Source organism: Mesoplodon densirostris, chromosome 3 (genome assembly GCF_025265405.1).
Source record: "Mesoplodon densirostris isolate mMesDen1 chromosome 3, mMesDen1 primary haplotype, whole genome shotgun sequence".
NCBI lineage: Eukaryota > Metazoa > Chordata > Mammalia > Artiodactyla > Ziphiidae > Mesoplodon > Mesoplodon densirostris.
The window spans coordinates 134,285,308-134,301,746 of record NC_082663.1 but is presented as its reverse complement, the minus strand read 5'-3'; the positions used below and the strand labels follow the sequence as shown (position 1 = coordinate 134,301,746).

Sequence of the window (16,439 nt, the reverse complement as noted above, 5' to 3'; positions counted from 1 at the left end):
GATGGGCCCTGGCGTGAGGCAACAGCAAGCAGAGCAAGGACACGACAGCGGCAGCGCAGTGTACAGACACGGGACGTCAGCTTCACATGATGCAACAGCGGAGATGTTTTGGGCACGGCTCCGATCTGAGCCGCCCCCAACTCTCTTGCCTACAGGCAGGAGGCACTGTACATGCAACTCAATCCAGAGACAGATTCTAGTCAATCCAGCCCAGGCACATCCAGAGAAGGTGGGAGCTCTTCGAGTTGACTCCACCGAGGAAAACAGGCATTTGGGTATTTCAGATTCCCACTCCACAATAAGGCAACTTTTAAAAAAATACTATTTCCAAGAACAAAACAAGAAAATTCCAAGGGTAGGGGAAAGACATCACTTTCTGTGGATTAGGTGGGGGTTTTCTGATGGTTTTTTTTTTGGTCTTTTATGGTCGATTTTGTCTTTTTTTTTTTTTTTTTTTTTCCATTTTCCCAAGGATGGAAAGGTCAGAGAAAAATAAAATAAATCATCTTTCAATAGTCTCTTCTGGTACGAGCAGCGTCTCTCTGGGCTGGGGAGTAAGGGGCATGGGGGGAGGGGAGTGGAGAGAGGCCGAAACCTTCCCCACCCCCACTTCTAGATCCTTTGGTTTCCTTCTCCCGGAAGATGGCAGGAGGGCGTGGTAGGGACAGCAGGGCAAGAACAAGGTGATGGCAAAAGCCCCAGATGATCGAGGGGCTGGTGCTCGTGGGGCCCAGGGACGCTGCCAGAGCCTTCTGTGAAACAGTGCTGGGCAATGGGGCCCACAGGGCCTTTCTGTGGGCTGCATAGTTGGCTGGCGGGGGAGCAGGACGCAGCTGTGGATGGGGAACAGGGTTGCGGCCTAACAGCCGCGGGCAGGGCTGCAGAGTGATTTTGGTAATCCAGACGAACTATCAATAATTTAAAACTTGATATATATATATGTATATATATATATATATAAAAAAAATTTCCCCCCTTACCCTCCCCCCCCCCAGAAGAAGCTAGGATGTGAAGAAGAGCCATGGAGAGAGAAGAGGGAAGGGGTGTGTGGAGGCTCCTGCCCAGGGGCGCCTCTGATAGCCCAAATGGTGTACACACTGCTACTCAGCACGAAGGCCCATCCTAACGACTACAGGCCTGTCCCTTCTCTGTCCCCTCTCCTGGGACTGGGCACCCCCACAGACTCTCACCTACCCGCTCCATCCCTTCTCCCCACAAAACCCCAGGGCTAAAGGGTTTTTCACTTTCCCAAAGTCTGTGTGTCCGAGTGCTGGCTTGTCCATTTAGCGTCTTCTCGGATGGGCTGGCCGGTAGCTGGTGTGGGGGGTTGGCTGACCACGGCGGAGGGCCTGCCGGAAGACTGGGAGGGGCACCGCCTCCTGCCCTCGCCACTGCCACCTCCTGCTGCCACGGGGTGTCGCTTGTGGTTGCCCTCCTCACCCATGGGGGGCTGCAACAGAGGAGGGAGTCGGAGGTGATGAGGGAGCACTACTTACCCACACCCCCTTCCTTGCCAGAGCTGTCTAGAGACCCCCTAACTTCCTACCTCCCACTGTAGATGATGAAGAGGTTTATAACCCTAAAAACTAGTCACCCGTTTTATTAAGCACAGCTCCATGCCAAGAGGCCAAGCCTTGTGCTGGTTTATGCACATTCACTCCTGTGCTCTACACCACCCTTTGATGTAGACATGACCGTCTGATTTCACAGATGAGGACAGCGAAGCATAGAAAAGTAATTTGCCAAGGGTCCCAGAGCTTTTAACTAGTAAAGACAAAATCTGGACCAGGCCCATCTACCTCGGAAGCCCAGGCCTTTATCCATACAAGTTTCTGCTCCCCTTCTGAGAAGAGGTCCCTGCTCAGGAGATGGTACACGGAACGGGGCATGCAATATGCTGCAACGCCTCCGCTCAGAAGGCCCAGATGCTCCTGGGGACTGCCTCACGCCCCTCAAGGCCCTAAAAAGGACACTGATCTTAAGAGTCAGACCGGGATCCAGTCTAGCCTCACCACTGCCAAAGGTCCTGTAACCCCGAGGACACTTCCTTCCCTTTCTGGGCGCCGAGGGTGGAGCCCTGCTTGCTCTCCTCCCAACAGGTCTCCCTATTCTCTGCACATGTCCTCCCCGTTCCAGGCCCAGAAAGGAGGAAGACCTTAAGGATGGAAGACAACGGACTCATCTTTTTGTCAGGACACCTGAGCAGCGCTGCCGCTATCTCACTGGCTGGCCATGGGCTCCAGTTCATCCACTGCTAGAGTGATGATGACAGTAACCCTGCTTGCTTCATCTTATAAAGGTTAAATGAGGTCAGTGTAAGGGCCTAGCACAATCAGTGTCAATTTTTAAATAAATGTGAGGAGCATTATTTACTTCTATTTGCCCTTTTGCTAAAAGGTTTCAAGGGAATAAGATGACTGGCATATCCCTACTACATTATAAACCCTCTGAAGGAAAAAGAGTTTTACTTATCTCCGGAGTCCCTGAAGCACCTAGCACAGAAGAGGAACCAGCAGTAATAACTTTGACCCACCACTGGATGTCACTGTTGAGTCACTGCTCCAAGAAGATGAAGTGGGTGGAGCAGGGAAGAACCAGACATATTTTATAAACTTCTGGGATTAGAACTGACCTCTCCCAGAAAGACATTTACCTTGGGTACTCATCCTGATCACCTCTAACTAGGGCACAGCAGCAAGGAGGGTTAGAGGTAATAGGGAAAGAGCATTATGATGGTTTCGCCACATCCACCATGGGAGAGGGAGGAAGGAGCAACCATACACTCTCCAATTAGCCTTCACTGCCCAACTTCTCACACCCTCTGTTTAACAAAGAAACTAAGGCCCAAATGGGGGCAGGAAGGGTCCCTGAGCTAGTGGCACAGCTGGGATCAAACTCTAGGTATCCTGATGTCTGGTCCAGTTTTCTTTCTAGGACAATCAGGGTGGGAAAGATGAGAGACATCCACTCACATCCACTCGGAAGTCTTCAAGACGTCGGAATTTGCCGAGGTATTCTTGAAGTTTGGGGTCAATGTCCAAATTTTTGGCTTTGGAATATTTCAAGAAGGCCCAGAACTTCTCCAGCCCATACAGCTGACCTGCAGGGAAAGAGGAGAAAGAGGTAGAGAGAGACTTGGCTGCTGCGAAGTTGAGAATAGAGAGGCTCAGGAGAGGGCGGTATGACATGATACAGACAAGCTCAGGCAGAGCTAGGGGCCGAGAAGAGAAGACTGAGATGACCAGGGCTCGCAGAGCCCCAACTCTTGACTCTTACCAGCTTCATAGTCCTTCACGGTTTCCTCCTGAAAGTCCTTAAATATGTCCAGCCGGAACTTCTTTTCCAGGCCGTAACTGTAGTATCGAAAAAGGCACTCCAAACCATATCTGTAGAAGAACACAAGCCAGTGAAATTGGGACAGTTTCTTTATCTGTAAAACAGGAAATGCACCTAGATGATAGATGAACTATGAAACAGTTTAAACACATGGATTATTGAGAAAATGGTAAGCATACTTGGAGAAGGCTAACATTTAATGCTAGTCTCAATGAGTCCAGCATTAAATGTTTGCCAAGGGTCAGCAAACTGAGGCCGAATGAACGACAGCATCCTGCCCACACCCATTCGCCTAAGAAATATCACTGGTTGCTTTCTGCTACAACAGCAGAGTAGCTGAAACAGAGACTTTATGTCCCACAAAGCCCAAGATATTTGTTGTCTGTCCCTTATGCAAAGTTTGTCAATCACTGGCATGAACTCTCTGCAAAGCCATTTGACCATGCCAATTAGTAGGTTTCTTCATTTACCTCAGAAATTTCAATTCTAGGAACATATACCAGGGAAATGACCAAAAATGTAGACTTAGATTGTAGAGATGTACAAAATTGTTCATAGCAGCATTGTTTTGAAAAATTTAAATGTCTTAGAGAAGCGATTAAGAAAAATCATCGTGGGCTTCCCTGGTGGCGTCGTGGTTGAGAGTCCGCCTGCTGATGCAGGGGACATGGGTTCGTGCCCCGGTCCGGGAAGATCCCACATGCTGCGGAGCGGCTGGGCCCGTGAGCCATGGCCGCTGAGCCTGTGCGTCCGGAGCCTGTGCTCCGCAACGGGAGAGGCCACAGCAGTGAGAGGCCCGCGTACCGCAAAAAAAAAAAAAAAAAAAAAAAAAGAAAAATCATCGTAACTTAGTACAACAGAATAATATAATCTATTAAAAATTATAATGTAAATATACACTCATGGATACTGAGAGATGTTTACAATGTATTATAAAGTAGAAAAAACACGTTTCAAACTGTTATATGTAGAATGAACCCACTGTTGTAAATAAATATGTAAATTTTATATCTATACATGCACACAAAGTCTGGAAGGGCACAGACTACATATATTAAATATTATTGACACTGGTTATCTTTGGGAATTGGGATTTTCAAATGATCTTGTCTCATGTAACAACTTCTGTAAGAAGGCAAAAAGGTTAAGTATTTTAACAACATGGAAAAATGCTCATGCTTATAAATGATAAATAAGACATACAAAGGCATTCCTTGCATGACCTAAATATATATAATATGGCAGAACCTTAACACTGGTTGTCTCTGTACTGAAGGACATTTTCCCCCAGCTTCTTTAAACATTTCTGGTCCTTTTCAAATTGCTTACAGAGAAAACATTTTACTTGGGAGAAAAAGTGTCCCTTCAAAGTTTTTTGGTTTTTTTTTTTTTGAATAGCAAAATGTTGAAAGCAACCGAAGTATCTATTAATAGGAGACTAGTTAAATAAATTATGGTACATCTATACAGTGTACGACCATAAAAGCTACAAAAAAAGAACAAGAAGTCATTTATAAATGGATACAGAATGATCTTTAAAATACAGTCTTAAGTAAAAAAGCGAGGTGCAAAATAATATCTAATAGAGGCCATCCCTTGTGTAAACAAAAGGGGTGTGTGGGGAGACTACCTAGGTCTGTTCTTGCTTACATAAGCAAAGTATTTTTAGAAAGGACTCACAAGAGTCTAACAATACTGGCTGCCTGTGGGGAAAGGAACTAGACGGCTGTAAAACTAGGATAAGGAGACTCCTCACTCACTATATAACCTTCCGACTTCTTTGAATTTTGAATCTCATTCAAAGTAATAATTTTTACAAAGTACATGAAATATATACACAAATAGATTTCCAATTACAGTTCTGGAAGTAGACCCAACAGAGAACCCTCACCACGCCCCCAAGCCCCAGCCAGAGCCTTCACCCCAATCCCACTCACCTGTAGCCTTCTTTGGCATCCTCCAGAGCCAGCTGCTTGAACTCCTCATACATCTTTTTGTTGAAGTGATCTCGGAGGAAGAAGGACCAGAAGCGGAAGAGAGTGTTCATCTCCTGAGACTGGCCAATGCCCAAGCGTTTCCGCTCTGATTGGGGAGGAAGGAGGAAAGATGTGCTTTAGAGCCAGGCTGCCTGTGCTTCAGGGGACAAATGATCCGGGGGCTCAAAGACATCGGTCTTTTCTCCTCCCAATTCCCTTCCTCATCGCCTGCCCCCTTAAGTGTTTGGGGAAGTGTTTATTGAGGACTAACTACCCTGCGTCAGGCTCTGCTGCTGGACACTGGGCCTGAGCACCCCCAGAAGTAGGTGGCATCAGCTTCTGAACCAGGTCATCCTGGTCTAGCTCTCCACCTCAAAGGTTACTGCTCTCAGTGTAGTTATATAACAAGGAAAAGCATGAACAAATAATTTGTACACTCCAACAAATTATATTCTTCACTATATCATCAGTACCGATTATTTCAGCAGTCCTACAATATTAACAAGTAAAAATGGTACCATTAAAAAATATATGTTAAACACCCAAGAACAAGAAACAAAAGAAAAAAATAGAAAAATCTGATATCATTAAAAAATTAAGAACCTTCGTTCCTTTTTTTTAAAACTCTCTTCTCCTTTTTTTATTTCTATCTATCTATCTATCTAGATATTTATTTATTTATTTATTTATTTATTTATTTATTTAGCGTTACGCGGGCCCCTCACTGCTGTGGCCTCTCCCATTGCGGAGCACAGGCTCCGGACGCGCGGGCTCAGCAGCCATGGCTCACAGGCCCAGCCACTCCGCGGCATGTGGGATCTTCCCGGACCAGGGCACGAACCCATGTCCCCTGCATCGGCAGGCGGACTCTCAACCACTGCGCCACCAGGGAAGCCCAGAACCTTTGTTCTTAAAAGGACATGATCAACAAGGTAAAAAGACAACCCACAGAATGGGAAAAACTATTCGCTAATTATGTTATCTGATAAGGAGCTTGTACTTAGAATATATAAAGAATCATTACAATTTAATAATAAAGACAATCCAGTTAAAAAGTAGACAAAGGATCTGAATAGACATTTCTCCAAAGAAGACATTTCTTACAAATGGCCAATAAGCATATGAAAAAATGCTCAACATTATTAGCTATCAAAACCGTATCAAATCAAAACCATAAAAAGATATCACTGCATACTCACTAGGATGGCTATACTCAAAAAGATAGACTATAACAAGTTTTGGGAGGATGTGGAGAAATCAGAACCCTCATACACTGCTGTTAAGAATATAAAATAGTGCTGCCACTTTGGAAATCAGTCTTGCAGTTCCTCAAAAGGTTACACAGAGTTACACTATGATATGACCCAGGAATCCCAGCTCTTCCACTCAAGATAAATGAAAACCTATGTCCACACAAAAACGTGTACGGGAATGTTCAAAGCAGCATTACTCATGATAAACCCGAAATGTCCATTGATTGATGAATGGATAAACAAAATGTGGTACATCCATAGTGGAACGTCGTTTTTTTTGTTTGTTTTTTTGCGGTACGGGGGCCTCTCACTGCTGTGGCCTCTCCCATTGCGGAGCACAGGCTCCAGACGCGCAGGCTCAGCGGCCATGGCTCACGGGCCCAGCCGCTCCGCGGCATGTGGGATCCTCCCAGGTTGGGTCACGAACCCGTGTCCCCTGCATCAGCAGGTGGACTCTCAACCACTGCGCCACCAGGGAAGCCCTGGAATGTTGTTTGATAATAAAAAGGAATGAAGTACTGATACATAGTACAACGTATAATGAACCTTGAAATTATTATGCTAAGGGAAAGAAGCCAGTCACAACGGACTACATATTGTATGATTCCATGTATATGAAAAGTCCAGAACAGGCAAATCCATAAAGACAGAGAGCAGAGTGGTGGTTGCATAGGCCTGGGAGGAGTTGGGGAGGCAGGGGGTGGGGAACGACTAGTAAGGGGCACAGGGTTTACTTCTAAGGTAATGAAAATGTCCTAAAACGGATTCTAGTGATGAATGCACAACTCCTCAATATACTAAAAGGCACTGACTGCACTGTACACTTTAAATGGATGAACGGTACGGTATGTAAACTGTATCTCCATAAATTACATACACACACACACACACACACACACAAACACACACACACACGAAGAGAGAAGTAAGGTAGATGAACCAAGCATTTAGCAACCTTGTTTTGTTGAATAAAAGGGGGTTGAGTGACTTAATAACTCAAAGTGGGCATTCAGATTGACTCTGAGCATCTTTAGAAACAATCTGACAGAAACCTACAGTTAAAAGCTATCTCCTCTGTGATGAAAGGTAACAGGTGAGAGTGTCTAGAGAGGCTCTCTCCTTGCAGTCTCATCTAGAGCAGGGGTCAGCCATCTCTTTTTCTGTGAGAGGCTGGAGAGTTAAGTATTTTAGGCTTTGCAGGTCACATATGGTCTCTGTCATAAATTCTCTCCCTCCCCAACCCACAAGCACTCAAAAATGTAAAAAACTGCTCTCAGCTCCAGGGCCGTACAGATAGGCTGCTGGCTGGATTTGGTCCACAGGCCGTCACTGCTCTAGAGAACATGCTGTCTCATGCACACCGTTTTGTGACACCGGTGGTCTTGCCAGACACAGGAAAATTCTTGGTATTTTTTATATCAATAGAGAAAGATCAAGGAACAGGAATGTTCTAAGCACCAGATTCTTTTTGCCTCCGGTATTCCAAAACTACCTGGCTCTTTTGTCATGTCACTTCTTGCTCGGAGGTTAGAGAAAATAGTCACCTGCTCCACCAGCCCTTACACTGGATCTAAGTAGTGGTTCAGGAAGCTCAGCCCTCTCCCTCTGTGCCTCTTACCGTTAAGGCAGCGCCTACGATACTTGTGGTAGACGTGTTGTGTGAAGCCGTTCTCCTTGAGCAGCTCGTGGGAAGGATGCTGGAACTTGGGCAGCGACTGAGGGGTACAGCCATAGCTGCCAACCGCAGGCGTGCCTTCTGAGGGGCTGGAGCTGTAGAGACCATGAAACAGATAGTGTCACCAGGGTCCTCAGAGCTGCCAGCCATCAAATAGGAGGGGCCTCTCTTGCCTCTTCCAGCAGCCAAGATCCAGCCTCTCACAGTGCAACAAAGGAAGAGGCCCAGGTACTGTGCTAGGCCCGTAACTTATTATATCCATGGGTCTCACTCTTTGTACCAACCTTTGGATGCTTTTTTAACAAAGAGGTCACTGGGGCTCACAGAGACCTGGAGTCTTGCCCTGGGTCACAGAACTAATATTTAACTTCCCAGATCTGTACAATGCCCAAACCTGAGCTTTTAGCCATTTACTTATCCCGTGTTAACATTTAACTTTCCTTAATGAGCTGTAATGGGTTAACCCAAACATATTTTTCTTAAAACCATGCCTATGTTTGCGGGGAATAGACTGCATAGGTCAGTGGCTCCCAAATCTTGCTTTGGAACTGAGAACACTGGGGTAGTTTTACTGAGAAAAAATAAAAAGGAATCTGGGCCCTACTCCCTGAAGCTCAGTCAGGAGATCCAGGGTGGGGTCCAGGAATCTGTATCTTTATTCAACTCCCTAGCTATCTTGAGGGAGGCAAGAGACACCCACTTTTGAAATCAACTGAGCTATCCTCTTGAGAGAATGCCATGTGGCCGCCACACTTCAGAAGGCAGCCTTTCTCTTCCTGGGATCTGGATTAAGCTCTCTAGACTACTCCTGTTTTTTTGGATTTGGATGAGGGCCCCTTCTTTAAGTTTTCTTTAATTTGCAGACCAAAGAGTTTCTCTCTTCTCGGTCCCATCAATGTCACGGCTGTGCTGCCCGCCCTGCAGTCAGCCTGACCTCCCTTCCCCACTGTCCCATACCTGATGGAAGCAGTCCGGGGCCTGTGCTCGCGGGAATCCATCACCCAGCCCACGTGACTCTCCAAGGGTGGGTTCGAGCTGTGTCTGGTCTTCCTCTTCCGAGGCATCTGCAAAGGTCAGTCCGGGACTTGTTATTAATTGTACTCATCCAACACTGAGGAGCATCAAGCATTTGTAGGACTAAGATTCCCTCCTAGGTGTGAGTTATCTCACAATTTATAAAGCATTTTCATGTCTATTTTCACATGATGTCTACAGCTGTAAGCTAGGAGATGACACGCCTACTTCACAGGTGAGGAGATCGAGGCTTGCTGGTGACATGATCTGCTCAAGGACCCACACCTGGTCAGTCCTCCTTAGGCCTTACCATGGCTACATGCGGCCACCACTCCCACGCCCAGTCCATCTTGCAGATGTGTCACTCAATCCTGGTGGGCCCACCAGCCTAAGAATACGGAGCAGGCGGGGGACGTGGCACTTTCTTGGCTCAAGGCAAGAGAGAGAAGCAGAGCCCTGGAATGCAGTGAAGTGAGCCCAAGACTCTTAGCAGCTCAGCAGGAACGCCTCACCTTAGCATCTAGCGTCCGACCTTCCTTCACCACTGGATAAAACCGTGACGTCTGGCTTGAGTCTTTGAGCTGCGGTGTCCGGGGAGTGCGAGGGGTCCTAGCGTTGCGATAGTTTGGCGACTCTGGGACAGTGGTTGGTAGAGAGCGGGCAATGGTGGAGGGCTCGGGGGCACCAAACAGCTTGTTGGCCAGGGCATCAGTGGGAACTGCAGAGGCAGAGTGGGGACAGTAAGCAGAGGTAGGCCTGTGAACGCCTGTCCCTGTAAGGCCCCGTCGGACGGCTCCAGACCCTCGCACCCAGGCCAGGGTGGCAGGTGTCACCTCTCACCTTGCTGGAAGCGAGGCGGTCCAGGAGGGACCTCCTGGTTGGGGTCCACAGGGGGCTCAGGGGTTAGCGTGTCAAACTGCTCCCGACTGATCATGTTGACTTTCTTGAAGTTCTCGACTTCTTGCTGCAGAGGATACAAGATGGGGCGGGGGGGGTGGGTGGGGAAGATGCTGGTAAGAAGACTGCCCTAGCCTGTTTAGGGATCAAGACATGCAGGAAGCTAAAGAGGGCAGCTCCCACGACCACATACATGGAATTCTGGTCCCCAGGCTCTCAGCTGCCCCATCGCTATGCCTCAACCCCAGGTACCCAGGCATGGGTGTGCTAACCCAGAATGGGGGAGTACCTGCCCAGCCCTCTCTGCAGCAGCACTGAGGTCAGGACTCCGGCTCCCCAGAAACGTGCTGTAGACTCCCCCACCCCGATTCTCTTCCTGCAATTCTCTCCTCATCTCCACCAAACACACTACTAATCACAACAGAGGCTCACCAAAGGCCAACCGACCACCACACATACCCACTCTGTAAACACCTACTACACCAGTTTTGACTGTTTCCAGGTAGCAGTGATTTTTTTAGAAGACCTATCTTTCCTCCATATTTCACACTGAAAGCAAGTTCCTCAAAAGGCTTTTAAACTTTTATATATGCCTAAATATTTAAGAAGAGAAATGACAATCCAATCCTTATTCTATTCCTCACCAAAGTGCCTAGCCAACTTGAAGACATTAAACGTGGATGCTCACGAAGCAGAGTAACCACCTCTCATACTGGCACAGTCTACAGTGTCCACGTCAAGCACCACCCCCTTCTGTTAGATGAGGATGCTGAGGCTCTGTGCCCAAGGTCACACGGCTTGTAAGCCTTCCTCTTCCACACGTTACAGGCACCCCAGGCCCCACCACCGCTGCCATGCCCAAGACTCACCTTGATCTGGGAATACTCGGGTTCAAACTTCTCAGTCCACAGGTCCTGCTCGTAGTAGAAGAGCCCATCGTTAATGACCTTGGCCAGCTCAGCGCTCATCTTGGCACGCGAGGTGTGGTTGCCTGTGCGGTCCCCCCCCGGGTGCCGGCGCATGTAAGGTGGGGTCTGGGTGACAATGAGGATCTTGTTGACATCCCGGTCATCAATCTCATAGTCAGAGTCCTCATCAGACCAGGCGGTAAAGGTGTTCTTCCGCCCATCCATCTGCTCCATTTCCTCGTCAAACAGGAAATCCAGTTCCTCTTGCTCGTCTTGATCCTTGGATATCAGCTGCTGAGAGGGCAGTTGCTGAGGCAGAGTGGTCGGGTGGAGGAACCTGGGCTCCTCTGACTTCTAACATGGGGGCAGACCAAGGAGAAAGGGAATCACCAGGGAATCACCTTATACCAGGCTCTGTCGCTGTGCCCTGGGAGAAGCCCTGACCCCTCAACATGGGACTGTTACAACTGCGGCCCTGATAACGCCAGCAAGTCAGCCTCATGGAAAAAGGATGTCCCGTACGAGTCCAGGTTTCTCCGCTCACAGCTCACATCACAGTCATTCATAAACACTGAGATAACAAGTTCCCTGCAGTTAGAAACTGCACTCTCATTTACCTAAATGTGTATCCTCCACAGCACCTGGCCTGAGAGTGGGTACAAGTTCAACAGGCTGATTCATCCATTTGTCCATCCCCAACACCTCCCAATAAACTGGAAGCTTCATCAGGCAAGAACCACAGCTGCCTTGCCTTCCATCATATCCAGTACTTAGACTGGGATCTAGCAACAGCACATGTTCCACTACTTGATAAATGGGCAAGTACCCACGGGTACCAGGCCCTGTATGAAGACCCTAAAAGCAGAATAAAGAACAAGACCAGGTCCTTGAATTTATGGAGCTCTCAGTTTAGTGGGAGAAAAAGTCAACCAACCAACCAACTGCAGTGTGTTATGGTAAGGACTATAAATAGGCCCCGTGGGAGTACACAGGGAGTAGCACTTAACCAACTGGGGGTGGGAGTGGGGACAGTCAGGGAAGGCTTCCCAGAGGAAGTGACTATGAAAGGACAGGCATAAGTAAGCCAGATGAAGGCAGGGACAAAGATGGTGAGAGGCAAAAAACAAAACAAACAAAAACACAGCATGTCCCAAAGGCAAGAGAAAACGACTGCTTTCAGCCAAAACAAAGTATTTCAGAGTGTTGATAGGCTGAATTTATCTGAAATTTTGGAGGTAAAGCATTTGTCTACCCCATAGTATATATCTAAACGTCAATTCCCTGCTGTGCAAAGCGCTTTCTGTATAAACTCTAACCCTATTCTCTTTTGGAAGGTTCACGATAGGTCAGGTGGGAGTGGGGGCTCGAATTCTGGAATGGGGGCTAAGCACGGCTCCACCTTTCCAAAGCCTTTGCAGTCTGCAGCACTGAACTGAACTCTGTCAGGTCCTTGTGCACTTACTACCCTACCCTCTCCTGATGACTCCAGCCTAACCTCTGACACTTTCTGGAAGACTGCAGCCAGAACACACTGGGAAGTCGGGGTATAAACAGGAAGGGAGGACGCAGGAGTTGAGGGGGGTGGTCACAATGGAAAAGGGAGCACAGAATTCCATAAACCCAAAGTCCAAGGTCACCTCTGAGGCCTCCTCACAAGCCCCAGACCAAGAAGGTCTCCAAAGAAGGGATGGCAATGGGCAGTTGAATGGAGCAAAAGTCTGCTCCTGGAAAGGGGGCAGTAATTTTAGTTTGAGATTGAAACAGTTCTCTAATAGGGGACTAAATTAAATGTGAGCTATTCATATATTGCTTTACTATTTCTAGAGCAGTCTAATCCCTCCTTACTTCCATCCGAAGAAGGAGAAAATGAAGCCTTGAGATATTAAAGAAGCTTCCCAAGGTCAGCAGCCAGCAATGACAGGAGACCTGTGTTCTAGTCTAGACTCTATCCAGACCATGTGTCTGCTCTCCCTCCCTTCCCTCTTCAGAAGGTCTGAGGGGCTTATATATGGGACAGTGAGGACAAATTCAGGGGGAAGGCACTAAAAATGCAGCCCCAGGGATTTAGATGGGGTCAAAAGAACAGCCAAGGGACTTCCCTGGCAGCCCAGTGGTTAAGACTCCACTTTGCCACTGCAGGGAGCATGTGTTCGATCCCTGGTCGGGGAACTAAGATCCCGCATGCCACATGGAGTGGCCAAAAACAAAAAGAACGGGCAAGTATTAAGAAACACTTAATACTTAATGAGGCACTGCTGCCAGAGGCCGCATGATCTCCTCCTGTGAAAGATGCCACTCAGGATCTCACGGAGCTAAGGTTGTCCTGAGGGGTGATCCCCACTGGAAACGGAAACAGGCCATATCAGCCTTCCTGCAGTCACTGGTGACCTCCAGCTCGCATTACAACCCTGAGCCACCCAGCTTGCCTGCCAGCCCCTACAAGCCCAGAGCTCTGTGCCTTTGCAACACCCCTCCCCACACTCCAGGCCAGGCCCCTAGAACCTAGGGTGGGTGGCAGGCCTCACCCACCTTGGGTCGTGCTGGGGAGGGCCGAGGTCTTTTCTTCACTTCAATCCAGTTCTCAGAATCCAGGTCAGGGAGGCTGGCAGACAGGCCCTTGGGCAGGGTCTTTAGGTTGCTGACCTCCTCTGTTTTAGTTGGCACTGGGGTGACAGCACGGGGAGAGCCAGGCGCCGACTCTAAAGGGTGGAAAGGGGAGATCCTCATCCCTCCAGCCCTCCTCCTGATGGCCAGAGGACAAGGGCAACAGGGAGGCATCCACATGCCAGCAGGGTACCTACCTGTCTCCTTCTGATAGTGCTGGCGGGGCACAAACTCTGGGCAGTTGAGAAGCTGGGAGAAATCAGTCTGGGAATAATCCACTATTGGGGGACCAGGAAGAGGCCATTTCTCTGGCTCCTCCCTTCGGCGGACTTTTTCATCAACGATCTCCACCACCTTGCTGTCCTTTAGGGCCTGCAGGGGAGAAAGAGGGAGACGATGCAGAGGAAAGACACGGACAGACTGAGATCTTGGAAGCTGGTGGACGACTGAGCCCCATGAGCCCAGGGATAAGTCCAGTGCTGGCAGGGGTATAAGAAAACTGGTACCATCTTCCACGACCAGCGGATGGGTGAGATGTTCAAACTTGTAGGAGGGTACCAACATGAAAAACACACCTGCCCTTTGACCCTGCCATTCTACTTCCAGGAATCAGCCCCAGAGAAATACTTGCACAAACAGGTGACAACATGTATAAGATCTGGATACAAGGCCATTCACAGCAACATTGTCTGTAAAAGGAAAAAACTGGAAACTACCTACACTTGCCACCACATAAGCAATTTAAACCAATTATGGCACATCCACTCAACGGAACACCATTCAGGCTTAAAAATCAGCTTCAAATGTGCTGAGGTGGTAAGAGTCACAAAAAACCAGGTGTAGGTCAGTGAGTTTAAGATCCCATTGGGGGACTTCCCTGGTGGTCCAGTGGTTAAGACTTCGCCTTCCAGGGACTTCCCTGGTGGCGCAGTGGGTAAGACTCCACGCTCCCAGTGCAGGGTGCCCGGGTTCAATCCCTCGTCGGGGAACTAGATCCCACATGCATGTTGCAACTTAAAGAGGTCACATGCCGCAACCAAGGAGCCCGTCTGCCTCAACTAAGACTCAGCGCCACCAAATTAATTAATTAATTAATTAAAACGAAAAAAAAAAGACTGCCTTCCAATGCAGGGGGTGAGGGTTTGATGCCTGGTGGGGGAGCTAAGATCCCACATGCCTTGAGGACAAAAAACCAAAACATAAAACAGAAGCAGTATTGTAACAAATTAAATAAAGACTTAAAAAAAACAAAAAGAGGGCCTCCCTGGTGGCGCAGTGGTTAAGAGTCCGCCTGCCGATGCAGGGGATACGGGTTCGTGCCCCGGTCTGGGAGGATCCCATATGCCGCGGAGCGGCTGGGCCCGTGAGCCATGGCCGCTGGGCCTGCGCATCCGGAGCCTGTGCTCCGCAACGGGAGAGGCCACAACAGTGAGAGGCCCGCATACCGCAAAAAGGAAAAAAAAAAAAAAAACAAACAAACAAAAAAAAAAACAAAAAGATCCCACTGGTGTTTGAATTTTTTGGTGTTTGAATTTTTAAGTAAAAACATACAAATGCACACAAATTTTTCTGGGATTCACAGGTAAAGTGCTACAGGTGTTTATCTCTGGGAAAAGGGTGAAAAATGGAGGGAGGAGAAGAGTTTCCTTTTAAAAATCTTTTAGGGGCTTCCCTGGTGGTGCAGTGGTTAAGAATCTGCCTGCCAATGCAGGGAACACGGGTTCCAGCCCTGGTCCAGGAAGATCCCACATACCGCAGAGCAGCTAAGCCCGTGAGCCACAACGACTGAGCCTGCGCTCTAGAGCCCGCGAGCCACTACTGAAGCCTGTGCGCCTAGAGCCTGTGCTCCGCAACAAGAGAAGCCCGCGCACCGCAACTAAGAGTAGCCCCCGCTCACCGCGACTAGAGAAAGCCTGCGCGCAGCAACAAAGACCCAGTGCAGCCAAAAATAAATAAAATAAAATAAATAAATTTATTAAAAATAAAATTTAAAAAAATAAAAATCTTTTAAATGGAAGAGGAAAACATTTTAACATGTGACAACATACTCTGTTGGTGAGGCTGGGGAAGAGGCACTCTCATATACTGCTGGTGAGAATGCAAAAGGCACACCCACTAGAAAGGGAATCAGGTAACAGCTAGCAAAATTACATATGCATTTGCCTTTCAGTTCAACCATCCCACTTCTAGAAATCTAAACCAAAGACACTGGCTAAAACATGAGAAGATTATATATATATATATGCACCTGTAAATAAGAATGAGGAGTACCTTTCTTCTACTACTACTACACGTCAGCTCCCAGATATATTAAGTGAAAGCAAAAAAAGTGTGAAGAAATACATGTGCTATATGTTACCGTTGATCTAAGAAAGGGGAAGTATATAATACACACAGAGGCATTTACTTGAGTTTTTTAATAGAAAGATTCAAAAAAGGTTGCTTATAGTAAAAGAAAGGGAAAAAGGTGTAAGTAAGAAAATTTTAAGTCAGGCTTCTATGAACATACCATCTGACTTTGGAACCACATAAATGTTTTCTATAAATGTAAAACAAATATGAAGGGGTAAAAAAGCAATCCCCAAAATGTGAAAGCAAAGCGAAACTAATGAAACTAATATATATTAAGTTAAAGAAACAACCACAAAAAAATTATTTCAAGTTGAAAATAGTCACTGACTGTATAAATAGGAAAAAACCTTTTTAGGAGTAGGAGAGGTACTATAAGTATAATGTGTATAAACTGTAGAGTAAAACAAATGAATAGTTATGTTGA

At 47.5% G+C, this 16,439-nt stretch overlaps 1 protein-coding gene across 1 annotated transcript in view; it reads right to left on the bottom strand.

Annotated features, from left to right (window-relative positions):
* Nucleotides 1-427: 427 nt before the first annotated feature.
* LARP1 (La ribonucleoprotein 1, translational regulator) overlaps nt 428-16,439 on the bottom strand; it is a 54,187-nt gene continuing 38,175 nt past the window's right edge. The window contains exons 9-19 of the mRNA XM_060093705.1: nt 13,861-14,035; nt 13,589-13,758; nt 11,021-11,413; nt 10,095-10,218; nt 9,767-9,972; nt 9,198-9,304; nt 8,184-8,335; nt 5,274-5,418; nt 3,277-3,386; nt 2,973-3,100; nt 428-1,450 (exon numbers count right to left, since the gene is read on the bottom strand). Of these exons, the coding sequence (XP_059949688.1) occupies nt 1,241-1,450; nt 2,973-3,100; nt 3,277-3,386; nt 5,274-5,418; nt 8,184-8,335; nt 9,198-9,304; nt 9,767-9,972; nt 10,095-10,218; nt 11,021-11,413; nt 13,589-13,758; nt 13,861-14,035 (1,920 nt within the window). The 3' untranslated portion in view covers nt 428-1,240. The remainder of the gene's footprint in view (nt 1,451-2,972; nt 3,101-3,276; nt 3,387-5,273; nt 5,419-8,183; nt 8,336-9,197; nt 9,305-9,766; nt 9,973-10,094; nt 10,219-11,020; nt 11,414-13,588; nt 13,759-13,860; nt 14,036-16,439) is intronic.